At 36.5% G+C, this 16,025-nt stretch overlaps 1 protein-coding gene across 1 annotated transcript; it reads left to right on the top strand.

The window, feature by feature from the left end:
• The first annotated feature begins 2,500 nt into the window (after positions 1-2,500).
• OSGIN2 (oxidative stress induced growth inhibitor family member 2) lies at positions 2,501-13,689 on the top strand. Its single transcript, XM_015617634.2, has 5 exons — positions 2,501-2,657; positions 7,277-7,413; positions 9,073-9,264; positions 9,872-9,963; positions 11,882-13,689. The coding sequence occupies exons 1-5, from the start codon at positions 2,591-2,593 to the stop codon at positions 12,927-12,929; spliced, it is 1,536 nt and encodes a 511-aa protein (XP_015473120.1). The 5' UTR covers positions 2,501-2,590; the 3' UTR covers positions 12,930-13,689.
• The last annotated feature ends 2,336 nt before the right edge of the window (positions 13,690-16,025 follow it).

Raw genomic sequence — 16,025 nt, forward strand, 5'->3', positions numbered from 1 at the left:
TTTTTTTTTTTTTTTTTTTCTTTTTTCTTTTTTCCTGGAAGTACGCAGTGTATTCTAGCATCTGTCAAAACGGCTACCTGGAAAATATTCCATTTATTTTAATAACCTGCAGCAAATTACGAGTTGCTACCGAATTACTATTATTAGCTTTTTCAAATGGGGGTAAAACCTGTTATGTGTATATTGTGTTTTTTCTCCTAATGGGTTTAAAAAAAAAAAAAAAGCGCAAAACAATTGAGGCACATGTTCGTACATATTTGGAATCTCGGCGATTAGCAGAATGCAATTGCTCAGGGTATTAGAGTGACCAGTATAAAAAAAAAAATAGGCACTAGTGTTGGAACTGACTTGTCTTGTGCCCACTTGCATGTCTGCAGAACTAGAACCATAGGTAATTGTGCCAAGTCCCCACCACTGCAAACTGTCTACCGTGAGCTTTATCAAGATAAAAACTGCTGGTAGTTGGTGGCTTTCAGTGTTGTTCAGAGGTTAGGAAGGTGATGGCCCCTAACTTCAGATCTTGCTGGGTTCCGGTATGATGTTCTTGCAAAGGAAGAACGTGCTGCTGACAGCAGTCCTTCATATGCACGGCATTTTGTGTGCAGGTGTTCCTGTGCAAAGAACAAGAAACTGCACATGTGTGCGTATGTTCCTGTGAAAAATCACCGGGTTAGTAGTTTGTGATGCACTAAGCTACACAGAAGCAACATTTTTATAGTTAAAGGATTCTTCTGTAGCCTACAGCGTTGTGCATAAATCTCTTAAAAGAAGTTTTGAAATTTCTTTTGAAATTTTGAAGTTTCTTTTGGTTTTATATTCCATCGAGCACAGCAAGTGTAGTAAAGCTACACTAAAGTGTGCATGCTCCACTTAAGCCTGTCTTTTGCAAAACATAAGGTAGTATTTCCTTGGTCAACTTTGAGCAAAGCCTGGAAATAAAACAGTCTACCTGCTTCTTTCTAAAAGTAGAGGTGAAAAATTCAGTGTGACTGTTAGATATCCCCTCTCTGGCTCCTCTTTTTCATCTGACTCATGTTGTTTGGATGTTAGGTGGCTGCAAGAACTAGTGTGCAGCTGTAATCGAGCAGTAAGCAAGTAATTTGCTTTTTTTTTCTGTAGTACTGCAGGGAATAGTGATATCAAATACTTTCCAAAATAAATGCAACCTCAGAATAGCTCCCCACCCTTTTTAACAATGCCATCAGAGGGATGTGTTACAGAGTGTGCTACTGCTGTTGTTACTGCACAGCTCTGTCTCCAGTTTACCTCTGACTTCCCCATTGAGGAAACAGAATCCTGGGTGCTGTGGGAATTGAGGCAGTACGCAGTGTATGTGGCTTCTCGAAGGCCCTGGGAATTGGACCAGCATCTTACAGTTTTGATCCTGTGTATAAAATAATTACTGAAACTGTAGAATTTCTTTATGATATGCAAAGTCTAAGGAAATAGATGAATACTTTTATTTATTATTGATAATTAACCATGTTTATAAAGAGAACATTTTTTATAATTTTTTCTAAAAATATATCCCCCTGTTGATAGGGGTATTTTTAATTCAAAATTGGTTTCCCTTACTTTTCAAATTCTTGACAAAATAACTGCAGTAGCAGACTATTTTTAATTTGACTGTCTTTCTTGCTAGACTGATAGTTTGTGTGCTTCTTCAATGACCTGGAAAGGTTTTGGAAAGGACTCCTAAATAATTAAATAGAAAACATTATAATACAAGTCTTTGTATTCTAGAAGCACATCTAGATGGTGAAGAGTTAAAAGAGAAGTTCAAGTGCATTTTTCAGAGGAAGGACTGAGAAATCCAGGAACATGGCTAGTGGTGAAAGCAGTCTGCTGTGCAGGAGCTGATCTGACTACATGGCAAGTCTTCCTGTAAAAATTTTTAACAGTGGTAGGATGGGTTATGTCTAGGGCTTAAAAGGATCACTTCGCAAGGATCCATCCTCACACCACTGCCAGCTTTAACCGGACTCACTTCTCTCTGAATGGAAATTTGTTGAGGTGAAGTCCTGTGTGCTGCTCAGCCAGCAGGAAGGGATATGAACGTTGCTGTTGTACCTTAGCTGCTCCTTCAGGCTTTGTCTGGCCTTAATGTTGCTAATTGGCTAGGCAGTGTGTATCTCCTCATTTGATAAGGATAATGAGGAATGAGTTCTACTGTGTGTGGGATCAAAATAATGCTTGTGGTTATACTTTGGCTTTGTATAAACTGAGATTAGAAATCTGTACTTCTCTGGAACCATCTGTGCCTTTTTGTTATCCTTCTGTAGACTTGATAGGAGAAAGTGGACTTCTAAAAAATCTATTAGAAAAGCTGTGCTGAAGAGTAAAATTGTTTAGATTGGATAAAACATATATGTTTTGGTCTCTATTTTGCCAGTTTCGTAGCTTTTAAAGTAAAACATCAAAAGAGACTATTTTTGAAGAGACTCTTCTGACAACAGTTCACTGTTTCATTTTAGTTTTTTCCCATCTGTCCTTCTTAATTAGAACTTACAGCGGCACTGAAACCGAAGGACAGCTTTTGAATTCCTTTGTTCAGTACTTTGGTGACAGCCTTGGGAGGAAGATTAAAAGAATGCCTTTAATTGAAGAAACTGTTCTGCCTGGGGACTCCCTTCTTACTCTGCCTGTAGTAATAATAGGTGAGTTTTTTCACTTTTTTAAAGATTCACTGTCACTGCCATTGCCTTTATAGACCTGCTGCATGAAATAATTTATCATTAAATAACTAATGCTTAGGACCTTTACAGTGAAGATGTTTATTCGAGTAATATAGTTATTATAATTATCAACAGCAGCATTATATTATATTAAAGGACTTTTTTGGGTATATTTGAATTCAAATTGTGCTTTAAAAAATTATCTGCATTATTATTTGGCAGCAGATATGGGAGTATTAATGGAAGAACAGTATTGATTCTAGTGTTGATAACATAGGGTTTGATTAATGTGATATGTCTGTTTCTGTATGCATGTAGATTGTCAATGGTACACCAGTAGAAATCTGTGGGGTCATGTGGGAGTGTGAAAAGCATAATGTAAAGTGTATGCTGTATGTTGATGAGGTGCTAACCTCTCATTAATTGCCTTTTTCTCTGTTGCATCCATCACCAATGTCTAAATATTCTCCCATAATAATAATAAATATCTTTTCCAAAATGAATCCAATTCAATTCAGCTAGTTTAAAATAATAAATTGTAGTATTGACTGAACACTTAAGGGCTTGTACTTGTAAAATAACAGGATAACAGAGGGAGGAGGCTCCACAGTACACAACTTAATTGAAAGTGCCAGCATAATGTGTATTGGGCCAAGGTTTTTCAACAACAGCTGGTCACTAGCTCATTATTGCCATGACTTCATGAGGGGATAAAGAAAAGATTTGAAGTAAAGAAGGTTTTCAATAATCTAGTCCAAAGCTGTTGAGACTAGAGCAAGTACTTACCTGCAAACAAGCAGAGATTTTGGAGATTGATGTTGAAACATAATTGTGTTCACAGTAAGTCTCCTCAACTTTGAAAGCCTGTAGTTTGTAAGGTGCCTGTTCTCAAAGCTCTCTTTGATATATAAATAGTGCTCATATAGTAGATTTACGTATGTGTGACAGACATGAATCACTTGATGGGTTCTGCATCACAGCTGAAGAGAATGGTGTCCTGGCATTTTGTCAGCCTTAGTATAGGTTTGTCGTATGGTTTATGACTCAGTTTCCACAGTTTAGTTTTGCAAATGCGCGTTATGCAAATACCTGTGCTCAATACTTACTTTGTCTAGGGCACCTTCCAGGTGCTGACAGCAAACACAGCTGCCTTGAATGCTTCTCCAACATCCAAATGCTTCTTCACAAATATATTAGAGATACTTCACAAACTGATCTTCTCCATTGATAGCCTGTTATTACTGAAGAGCCCTTTGAAGGGATCTAACATGATTTGATAATGTAGTAGGAGTATGAAAATAGTTTTCATCCCCCCCATATATAAACACTCTCTACTGGTTTAAGAACTTTTGTGCAGTACCTGTGTTGGGAAGAAACAGTTCCATCCATGCACTAGTTTTGATCATTACTGTGTAGAATGTTGTCACTCCTCATCCAAAGAACAAGACTGTTATGATACTTGAAGTTGAGTATTTGCTTTAAATTTAGACACATAATGTGAAGGTGATTGTACTATAGTTTGCTGTTAATCAAGAGAACATTTTGCTGATATTTAAACAAACTTCTCACCACTTCTTGAATTAACGTGGTGTTTTTGATTATATTGACTGTATAACCAAAGTTTTTATAGTAGGATATCCTGATTGCAGTCAGAGGTCTTATTGGAGGCACTGTGTGTCAATAAAGAACAAAACCCTTGGGTATTAATTTGTCATTTCAAAAATATTTTTTTCTTTCTTTCCCAAGAACTTTGTGAGAAAATCATAGCAAGCCTAATTGCAGATCTTAGAGCTGAACCTTCATCCTGTGTGTTCTTGACAGCATATCTCAAGGGATTTCCTTTCCCTTGGATTCAGTCTGCTTAAAGAATAGGAACTAGGTTTGGATCTGCTCTCTGGATGGTCCCAGAAAAGTTCAGGGAGCTCAGTGACAGTAATTCACCTTCATATCACAGAATCACTAGGTTGGAAGAGACCTTTGAGATCATAGAGTCCAACTCAGCCCTAACACCTCAACTAAACCATGGCACCAAGTGCCACATCCAATCTTTTTTTAAACACATCCAGGGATGGTGACTCCACCAACTCCCTGGGCAGACCATTCCAGTGCTTTATCACCCTTTTTGTAAAAAAACGTTTTCCTAATATCCAACCTATATTTCCCTTGGTGCAGTTTAAGACTCTGTTCCCTCATTCTGTCAGCTGCAGCCTGGAGAAAGAGACCAACCCCCATCTGACCACAACGGCCTCTCAGGAAGTTGTAGAGGGTGATAAGGTCACCTCTGGGTCTCCTTTTCTCCAGGCTGAACAACCCCAGCTCCCTCAGCCATTTCTCATAGGGTTTGTGTTCCAAACCCCTCATCAGCCTCCCTGCGTCCTCTGGACGCACTCCAATGTCCTTCCCAAACTGAGGGCCCAGAACTGGACACAGCGCTCCAGGTGTGGCCTCACCAGTGTCCAGTGCAGGGGGAGAATGACCTCCCTGCTCCTGCTGGCCACACCAGTCCTGATACAGGCCAGGATGCTGCTGGCCTACTTGACCACCAAGGCACACTGCTGGACTTCATGTCAACCTCAAATTTCAGAGAGAAGCAGGGCTAGTTAAAGTGAGGATATATCCTTATGAAGTGATCCCTTTAAGTCCTAGATATAACCCATCCATCCCATCCTCCAGTAATGTCCTTGGCCCTTACCAGTCTTTCTTTGGGCAACATTTGTTACCCATTCAGTTATTTTATACTTATCCAGTAGGAATGATCTTTAACATTGCATCTTTGGCTGTGGCACACATTTTCCTCTTTCTATTGTGTACAAGCTTTCTTTATACCCCAGCAGGAAAATAAAGCTAGCTGTGCAGTTGTAAAAAGATAAAAAAATCTTTACTGCATTCAAGCTATAATTCTAAAAACAGTTAAGAATTTACCCAGCCATAGAAATGCTTTACTGCATTTAAGCTATAATTCTTAAAACAGTTAAGAATTTACCCAGCCATAGAAGTGCTTTTGAATTACTGGTATAAAGTGTTTTCATGATTTCATTTGATTTTTGTTAGGGATAGTTTCTCTGTATTGCTACAGTTCTCATATCTGTCTCGTGGCAAATGGGTGACAGGAGAGGCTTGCATCTTTTTTAAGCTTTAAATTCCTGGACTGAAGCATATCCAGCTATCTTATGTTGATCTGTTTGTGGGAGGGCAGAACAGCGTAAGGAAGAGCTTTTTCACTGTCTTTAGATTTTTAGATTATTTTCTTGTAGCCTATGGCTATGACCAGTTTATGTGCACAGCACTGTAATAAAGTATGGGATATTTTGCCACTGGGGACCAGATGAGTATAGCCGGGAGAGACTGGGAATGAACAGGGCCTCAGCAAAGTAATGGGGGATGTAGGACTGAGGAATCGGAAAACAGAGGCATTGGAGAAGTGGCATTGTTAACAGGTGATGAAAATAGTATGTGCAAAGGCGATGGGGAAAAGTAAATGACCTGTGAACTCTTGACATCAAGAGATGAAATCGTTAGAAGTAAGAATTTTCTCACATTCAACCTCCAACAATGCCTGCTGTATTAAATTATGAATAAATTAATAATACCATATGTACAAAGACAAAGTACTGACAAGTGGCTCATTAGGAGAACATTGTGCTTTTCATTTAGTTAATAAGTAGGAGGAGCTGTAGAAATAACAATACATAGCCACATATTTAAATTGTGTATCATAGCACATACTTTTCTGATTTAGCTTTCCATAACTTTTGATGTCTGATTTTGCAACATGAATGTTACTTTTGTATTTGCATGTGATAAATATGGTCCCCTTCTTTGTTTAATACTAGTCAAATAAATAGAAATGTTTACCTGTGGTAATGTTTTGTTCCCATCTATCTCGTACCTTTAATAACATTTTAAAAATAAGTGTCTGTTAAAATTGCAGCAATACACATATAGAAATTAAAAATACTACAGAGCTGGTAAAATGTTTGACTTGATGCTCTTCCTGAACAATGAATGTGGTCTTACATGAGATTCTTGTACTTTACCACTTACCTATGGGAGGTCTGTGTTCACTTAGCTTTTATGTTGCTGTTTTGCTATGTCTGTAACTTCTCATCTGACTTTCAGTTTTATGATTTCTATTTGTCTCTTTCTTCCTTTTATTTTATGGACAGACCTGAAGAGTATATAATCCAGATTGCCTTTTTGCTCTGTGTTGTACAGTGCCTATGGGAATGCAAAGTTGTAAGACGGCAATAATATTCAGCTGTCACTGCGATTGACAGGCAGACCATTATCTGTCAGGCCATTTTCACACAAGAATAGTGAATTTGACATACTAAATTAGAGAACTTCTTTAAATGTATTTTTCTTCCTGGTGTAAAAGTCACACATTTGTTTCTCTTCAACTGAAAAAAAAATTTGCTCTGTTTATTTGAAGGATGGTCCTATAAAAAGCTCTCTTTTACTGCAAAGTTTATAAGCTGCTTTGAATCAAGACAGTCTGGCATTATACTACTTCAGTATTATTTTGTTGCTGTATATTTAGTGATTAACAAATTGTATATTATAAACATTTTTCCTAAAGCAGTAAATGTTTTCTTTAATAGGAAATGGACCTTCAGGAATTTGCCTTTCTTACCTGCTCTCTGGATACAGGCCATATTTATCTCCTGAAGCTATACACCCAAACCCCATCCTACATACAAAATTAGAAGAAGCTCGACATCTTTCCATTGTTGATCAAGTAAGCTTTGGTTTCCATCTTGTCTGGCTCTTTTCCTACTAATGCCAGCATTAGTGCATTATTAAGTTATTTTGTTATTCTGTTAATTTAAATAGAATCAACTCACAACCATTATATCCAAAGCTGGGCCGTGTAGTGTTGTTTGTGGTTCTTGAACGCTTGTAGTTTGTGGTGTTTTTTGGTTTTACAGTCTCTTTGCTGAATTCTTACTACTTGCCAGGAGTATCTAAAACATGACTTGGTCAGTGGTTGATGGAGGAATTCCAGTTGTTGTGTCCTGGCATGTTTGGGCACTGTCACGAAGGATACATGCTAGTAACATACATAAAGTACACATAGTTCAAGTTAAAATATTCTTAAATACTACAATTCTTACTAAGATTTCATTTTTAGTTATATTGGGGACATATATCCTCTATAAACACAATCCATTTTTTCTTTAGGGAACAATATGCATTTTTCAGTGTTTGTGTTGCATTGACAATTGCTCTTGTGCTGTAGTTGTTACCCATATACACATCCGATTTTTCTGTCTGATGTGGTTCGTTAAATCTTCTCCAGCATTTTCCTTTCCACTTGTCTGTTGGTTTGCCATGTTAACACTGTTTTCCACTCAACTCACTGTACTCCTGATGGATTACAGACAATGCTCTCACTGTATTGCCTTTGTGACTAATTTATTTGAAATACAAACATGGATTTATGTTTGTAGGGGGTAAGTAGGGATTTGTTTGGCTTTGGATTTTGGAGGGTGTTTTTGTTTCAGTTCTGTGCTATTTACGTGTAATGTTTACCCTATGTCTCAAGGTCTTTTTCTTTTGCATGAGACTAAATTGCCTAAGTTTTGGCTACAGATGTTTCATGTGCTTCATCCTCTCCCAACCCCCTGATATTTTGCCTAATTAGGAAGCTAAGCTGTACTGACTTTGTCAGCAAAAATTGATCTTATATCCAGTTCTTTCTTCAAATCTCTGTTTTTTTCTCAAATACTTGCTATTGCATAATTTTTGCAATTACTGCAATTTTTAGAACAAGACTGTTAATAGATGCTGAAATGTGAACATTTTACAAAATTCTAGAAATTTTTCTCAACATTAACTGCTGTGTAAAATGATCCTACTTTTACTTTTTGAAAATAATGCTTATATTATCTCCATTATTTTAAGATATAATACAGTTAGTGTTGGAACTAGCTAAGAGCTGTCAAAAGAGCCTTTTCTACTTGATATTAAAGCTTAACAATTCCAGATTTCAATTTTGCTTTATCAAAATGGGGCTCCTAGAAATATTAGCAGTCTTTTGTTAAAAGCAGTCTGCTGTCTATAAATATAGATGTTACTAAGTTGCTCTGATCTCTGACTATTTTTCCACATACTTCTTGTTCTACAATGACTGTCAAATACTGACTTGTGCCAGAATTACTGTTATTAACATGTAATTTTTAAATGAGTGAGATGTATTATTCAGAGTTACAAAGAACTGAATCATAGCAGTTATTTCTGAAGAGTGTTTTGATTGAATCACTGCATTAAATACCTTTAACTAAAATGCAACTCAAATTAATTGTGTTTTCTGTTGTAATTCAACTTCTGTACATTAGAATAGCATGATGAACATTAAAAGTTGCATTAACATTTTTCAAAATTTGTTCTCCTTCAGGATCTGGAGTACCTGTCAGAAGGCCTGGAAGGACGCTCCTCAAACCCAGTTGCAGTGCTTTTTGATACATTGCTTCACCCTGATGCTGACTTTGGCTATGACTACCCACCTGTTCTGCACTGGAAGTTAGAACAACATAATTACATTCCACACATAGTGCTTGGAAAAGGACCACCTGGTGGGGCTTGGCATGTGAGTGAAAATGTTATCTCACTCCTAGAGTAACCTGATAACTCTGTTTTGGGATTTTTCTTACTGCCTTACTCTAGGGCTGTTTTAGATGGTAGTGCCAGTTGCAGTTTCAGCTGCTCACTACCAAAGCCCAAGTAAATGGGGGATATGGGAAAGGAAGGAAGAAATTACCCTGGGTGTTTGTGACCATGAGTGCTATCTTACATTACCAGGTTTTTGTTAGTTTATATTTAATGAATTATAATGAAGAGTATTTTCTATATTTTTTTTTCTTTTCTGCATTGTTTCCAGGTGCTTTTATACAAAATCTTAAATCCTGATGTCTTTATATGATGATGCTTTCACATGTTTTTCTTCCTCTTTTGTATATTAAATAACTTGATTTTATTTTTCCCTTTCACATTCTCTCTCTTCACCTTCTTCTTTATCAGCTCATGTGATTGCTTATTATCTAAGTGTAACACAGAAATAGTTCTTCCGTTCTTCATGTGGTTTTATGTTGTGGTTTGCTTTTTTGTTGCTCTAAATGAGTACAATGAGAAGAGCTTCACTGGTTTTTACATGAATTTGAAATGTCTGATCATGGATCTTCATGTTTTCTCCATAGTCCATGGAGGGCTCTATGCTAACCATCAGTTTTGGAGACTGGATGGAATTGCCTGGCCTCAGCTTTAAGGAGTGGGCAGCTAGCAAACGCAGGTAAAGATACTGCAGAATCTATTTGGGAATCCTAGTGCCTATAAAAATCCAGATAACTGGAAAATATTCAAACTTCACAAGAGGGCTTGTTGTTTAGTTTATTAAATTGTCTGATGGCACTGGAAATTCTTCTCCTGTGTGTACTCTGATGGAAAAGCTGGACGATGGTCAGGCAGAATAATTGCTCATGAGTGCACCAAAAGCAAACGTACAGGCAGCAGTGTGTTCCAGCAGCATTTCAAAAAGAGGCACTTACTGAAAGCAGTTCTGATCAGAGGTGAGGGAAGATGGAGGAAGGAGTTTCAAATCCACTGAAGGAAGTATTGCAAGTTCCTCTTTCAATAGCTATGCAGCTGAAGTTGCTGCACACACCAGCTTTCTTGCATTCAGGAAGTTACATATATCAGCATTAGCTTTTACAGACAAAGCTGCAGCATCTGAAATCTATGAATTTTAATTTTAAGAGAATAATTCAGTATTTCAGTGTTAATTTGTAGCAATAAATTTATTGAAAAAACTTGAGAAGAAAATTTACTCTTGTGCAAGCTCACTGGTTTTACTTCAGTTCATACAGGTCAGTGTCAGCAGATGAACTCTCCATGAGCTTTTTCTAAAATTTTAATTTTTTGGACTTCATTCCAGCAAAATTAAAGGAAGTTGGTTTTGTACCATGTATGGGAAATGAAGAAGTAGAGTTACTTGGGCATATGTCTTTGAGGGCAGATTGTTACTCATTTCAGGACAACCCTTGAAGTGAGAAAACTGTAGCTTTGTTCTTTAATCCTTTTCTTAGATAACCACAGCAATCTTGCCTCCTTATTAACTGAAATCCCATAAGCTGCTTATTATCTGAAGCTATGTATTATAGTTTTCAACAATGCTAAAACCAGAAATGCTGACCTGTTATACTACAATTAAACAAGCTTATTTTAAAGGATTGATGATAAAAGAAAAAAAAAATCTAGTTATGTAGAATAGTTTCCTAAGTTTCCTAGCAAGAGGTGACATATTGTCACGTTATGCTCTTCCAATAAATACCTCATGAGGATTTTCATAGTAACCTGAGCATTTAAAAGAACACATGCTGTTATCTTTTTAGTCTAAAAAGATGAGTAGCCTGATTACTTCTAAATATGATTTTAAGTATAATTTGATGTTCACTACAGTTTGTTTTGCCTTTTTCCTAGAGCTTATTTATAAAGAAGCAGCAAAATTCATGCAACTGTTCCAAATAATTGCACTGTCAACTATTTTTCTTATGAGACTGCAATAATCATGAGAAAAGCACAGATGTAATAGCAGTGTTGCAGTGCAAAAATGTTTTTTACTGAACACTTGAACCTCACAATCCTGTTTACATAGTTGCATTAAGACTATGTTTGCTTTGCTCATTCATGTGACATGGAAGTACTTCATTTGTTACTTAGAGAATTTAACCATACCCAAGGGAGAAGTCTTTTGTAAAGTATAATGAATACTTGGTTCCAGTAACATATTGAAACTTGAGTTTCAAAATTAGAAATTAACTATGACATTTAATTTTTTAGATAGTAAGTGTATTCTCACTGAGTACAAGTTTAGCCAATATTGCTGATAGTTGTGATGTTTGTAAAATGCTTTTATATGGAGCTGCTGTGATACTCTAGAGCTTTGTTTCACTGAATTTGTTAATCACCATAGCATTTTACATAAAGTCTTTGTATAAAGACTTATATTAAAAAAGTTAGCTGGTCTTGTGTATCAGAAAACAAGAGAACAAATAAACCAAATGCCTTTAAAGATGTTGAACTCGGTGTCATTTACACTGAGAAGATTCAGTCCTCATAAATTTGACCTGTCATGTGGTATGTCATATCTGTCATATTCAAATTACCAGTAAGGTCTATTTATTAACTGGAACCATTCAATTTTCTTTCAGAAATATAAAGAGTGATCGAGTAATGCCAGAGGAAATAGCTTGTTATTATAAACACTATGTTAAAGTCATGGGCCTCCAAAAGAATTTCAGAGACAATGTTTACATAACATCAGTGTCCAGGCTTTACCGAGAAAAGGATGATGAAGGTAGAAGTCACCAAAATGAAGATATTTCAACACAGCATTTGGAAATGGAAGATGGACAGAAATTACTTATTAAGAGAAACTGGGAAGTCAGAGGTTATCAGCGAGCAACAGATGGTTCTCATGTGCCCTTCTGCCTCTTTGCTGAGAATGTGGCTCTTGCAACTGGAACCTTTGACTCTCCTGGCCGACTGCAAGTTGAAGGAGAAGACTTTCCTTTTGTCCTCCATTCCATGTCTGACTTTGGAGCCGCAATCAGCAAAGGAAAGTTACGTGGGAAGGCAGACCCTGTGTTGATTGTGGGTGCTGGACTAACAGCAGCAGATGCAGTACTGTGTGCCTATAACAACAACATCCCAGTAGTCCATGTGTTTCGTAGAAGAGTTACCGATACAAGCCTGATTTTCAAACAGTTACCTAAAAAGCTTTACCCTGAATACCATAAGGTCTATCATATGATGTGTACTCAGTCTCATACCGTGGACTCTAATCAACATTCTGCTTACACTAGTTTCCCTGAACACAATGTACTTTCCTTCAAGCCTGAAATGAAATGTGTTCTTCAGAGTGCCTCCGGACTGAAGAAAATTTTGAAGTTTTCTGTAGCCCTAGTTCTGATAGGCTCTCATCCAAATCTTTTCTTTTTAAAGGACCAAGGACATAGCATAGGTCATCACTCTAATCAACCCATCACATGCAAGGGGAATCCTATAGAGATTGATCCATACACTTACGAATGCACTAAAGAAGCCAACCTCTTTGCTTTAGGGCCTCTGGTGGGAGACAACTTTGTACGGTTTTTAAAAGGAGGTGCACTGGGCATTACACGATGCTTGGCAATAAGGCAAAAAAAGAAACATGAATTGATTGAAAGTGGGGATGGAGGAGGTGATGGGGTACCATAAATGAGACATTAGAAACTCTCAAATCCGGGATTACAGATGTAGTCTTAACAGAAAACTCACTGGCAGCAAAAGTTGATAGCAGTCACATTTCTGTTGTGTACAAGTAACCTGCGCTTGTATTGCTTGGTAAAGGATGCTGATATTACGATACTTTACTCTTTAAAAATACAAAAAATTGATCTGCTATTTCAACTGATCTCAACTGGAATTGCCTCCAGGTAAACAGAAAATGAGACTAACTTATCTTGGCGTGCCTGTCTGTCATCTCTTGCTCAACTACAAGAGCAGACTTCGTCTGTGAAAGGCAATGCCTACCAGAGTGGCTTTACATTTTAGTGTCAAATGTGACAAAAACAGTCATACCATTAAATTGAAATGATTTCTAAAAGCGGAAGGCTTGTTTAGTACGAAGTGATTCTTTGTCCCAAAGCAAATTTGGAGCCATCTGCTTGACACATGGATTTTATTTATTTGCCACGGTAATACTTGGAATGAGCACTTAGTTAAATGGTTTCTACTGTAAGAAGGACTTCTGTAAGCAAGAAGTATTCCTCAACAGTTCTAAATTACCCTGGTAACTGGAATAAAAGAACAAGCATTCCCATTTAATCTTTAACAATTTGACATAATCCATTAATGTTTCTTCACACTATGCCTAGAGTTGGGTGAGTGCACGAAGACTAACATGAGATGTTCTCCTGCAGTGATATGTACATTTCTGAGACTTAAACAATAAAGTACTGATGTAAGTGCTCTTATTTTACAGTGTCAATATCATGAATATCTAGTGTACTACTGAAACATTAGGTACATGAGAAAATTAAGGGTTTTTTGCTTCCAAGCTCAGAAAGACTGCATGGGATCACTTGGCTGATGAAGGTGGGGCGGGTGATAGATATTCTCATCTCCCATTTGACCAAAAATTGGTTCCCTTTTTTTTTTCTAGAGCAGCACACAATAGTAAAACGTTTTAGCCTGCAGTTTTTGAAACATAAGAAAGGCTTACAGCCAGCTAAAAAATTAACCAATCTCAAAATAAACATGCAGTAGTTTCTTTAAATCTTAAAGCTTCCTATGAAAGACAAAGACTTAACTTGTACCTACCTCTGAATCCAAGTTTCATATTTCTGCTCCATAATGTAGAATCTCCTAGATTTCATTTGCTGGTATCATTTACAGTAGTTTACCTGAACACGCTCGTACGTTATTTACCATAGAGAGGTTAAGTTAGGAAAGTGAACTCCCAGAACTCTCAATAGACAAAAATAATTTGCTTTAACTGTTATTTTCCCAAATGTTTTAATTCAGGTCCAATGTGATAGAAAATATTTTTCTGTTTGGGTTTTTTCGTGTGTTAAAGAATGCCATGTTAGTTTCAAGTATTCTGTTAGCATGATTAAAAATCCATATTTGAACTTGGATTTTAAAAAGGAAGTCAGGCTTTGTGAAACCGCTAGTGGTTGCTGGTTTCCCAGCTGTTTTAACTTTCATAAGTGGTAGATATTCAATAAATTCCTATTTTCTGTGCCTACTTACATTATTACAGGGTTCTGTGGCTTCTGCGGGTCTTTATGCATCTGAGTAAGTTACTCAGACTTTGGACACTGAAGTTGACAAGGTAAAGAATGCAAGAGTTAAAATGACTATTTTCAGTAGAAGTCCAAAATAATTAATGAAATTATGCTACTCCTACTAATAATTTTTAGTCTAGAGCCACTTAACAGCATAAAGACAAATAAAGGAGCATTTCTATCAATTTCTGCATTGCCTGAATGGTTGGCTTTAGCTATCCATTGTCACTACTAGTTAAGATACTTTTTTATATGGATTTTGAGTAGATTTTAATTCCACTAAAATCTAGGCATGTGTTCTTCATATTTTGAGATTCTACAGTTTGCCTTCTCTGGCAGAAACTCTGTATTGTAAACCAATTCTAAACCTGTGATACCTAATAATTTTAACTTTTATAAGTGCTAAGTACTTGATTACAGAACTTTATTGCAGTTAATTTATTTGGAATACATCTGCAATGTGATTAAATTCCTGCAGTTTTGTATCACTATAAATGTCCAAATACAACATATGTCATGTTACTGCTTTTCATTTGTCACAGGAAGCATTTCAAATGCCAACAAAAAAAAATTTAGCAGTTATTTTGCAAAAAGGGGGAAAAAACTTCAGCCCCTTTTCTAGCCTCAGCTGCTGCAGCTACTCATAACCTCTGTTGTAGCGACAATATTGTAGCAGAGATCTTTGGCCTATTTTTATCACAAGTATCTTTCACTGCAATCTTAGAGCACCTTGAGGTTTAACTGCCTTTTTATTTTTTCATTGATCTTGCCAGTATTTTGGAAATAAAAAGTTGCATGTGAGACCCACTAGTTGGGCAGAGAAATCTCAGTAGTAATGTTTATTAAGCCAGTATAAAAATAGTTTTGTCAACCAAAACTTTGCTAAAAGATCATCTTGTGTCTTCTAGGAATTTCTAGATTTAAAGTTGTAGCTAGACTTTTTCATTTTTGCCTTTCTGATTTTGAGAGAAATTTCTGTTTCTCTCCTGTTTTGTATTTTGCAGAACTAGGTGACAGAAAAGTTCAGGCTTCGCCTTAAGATAGTTTTACTTACAGGACTGCATTTATTGTGAATTAGATGTTGTCACTGAATTGTCTTTTGGGGAAACACCTTGTTTCTCAGATTAAAAAAAAAAACAAAACAAGAATTTGAATTTCCTGTGTAATGTAATAGTTTGCAGAAGGAAGACTGTTTCTTTCAGCACTTCTTTCATTGTGAAGGATAAACTTTTAAGGATACTTAGTACTTAAGATTTATGATGAAAATGCAGACAGGAAGAACAATTTTTAGCTAAAGTAAGTTAATTTGGATTTACAGAATTTGTAAAGCTGTGCTAACCCATACTGTGTATTTTCTAATAGGCTAGTGGAAAAACAGCTTTTACATTTGTATTTGGTTCTTAATGCTGTGAATATGTCTCCTAGTTATTGACTCATATTGCTAAGAGTATTGCAAGTAGTATCCAGATGCTGAATTGGGAGTAAGGTATCTCCTACTAGATTTTCCTAACAATCTGCCTCTTTC

Source organism: Parus major, chromosome 2, assembly GCF_001522545.3.
Source record: "Parus major isolate Abel chromosome 2, Parus_major1.1, whole genome shotgun sequence".
Classification (NCBI taxonomy): Eukaryota; Metazoa; Chordata; class Aves; order Passeriformes; family Paridae; genus Parus; species Parus major.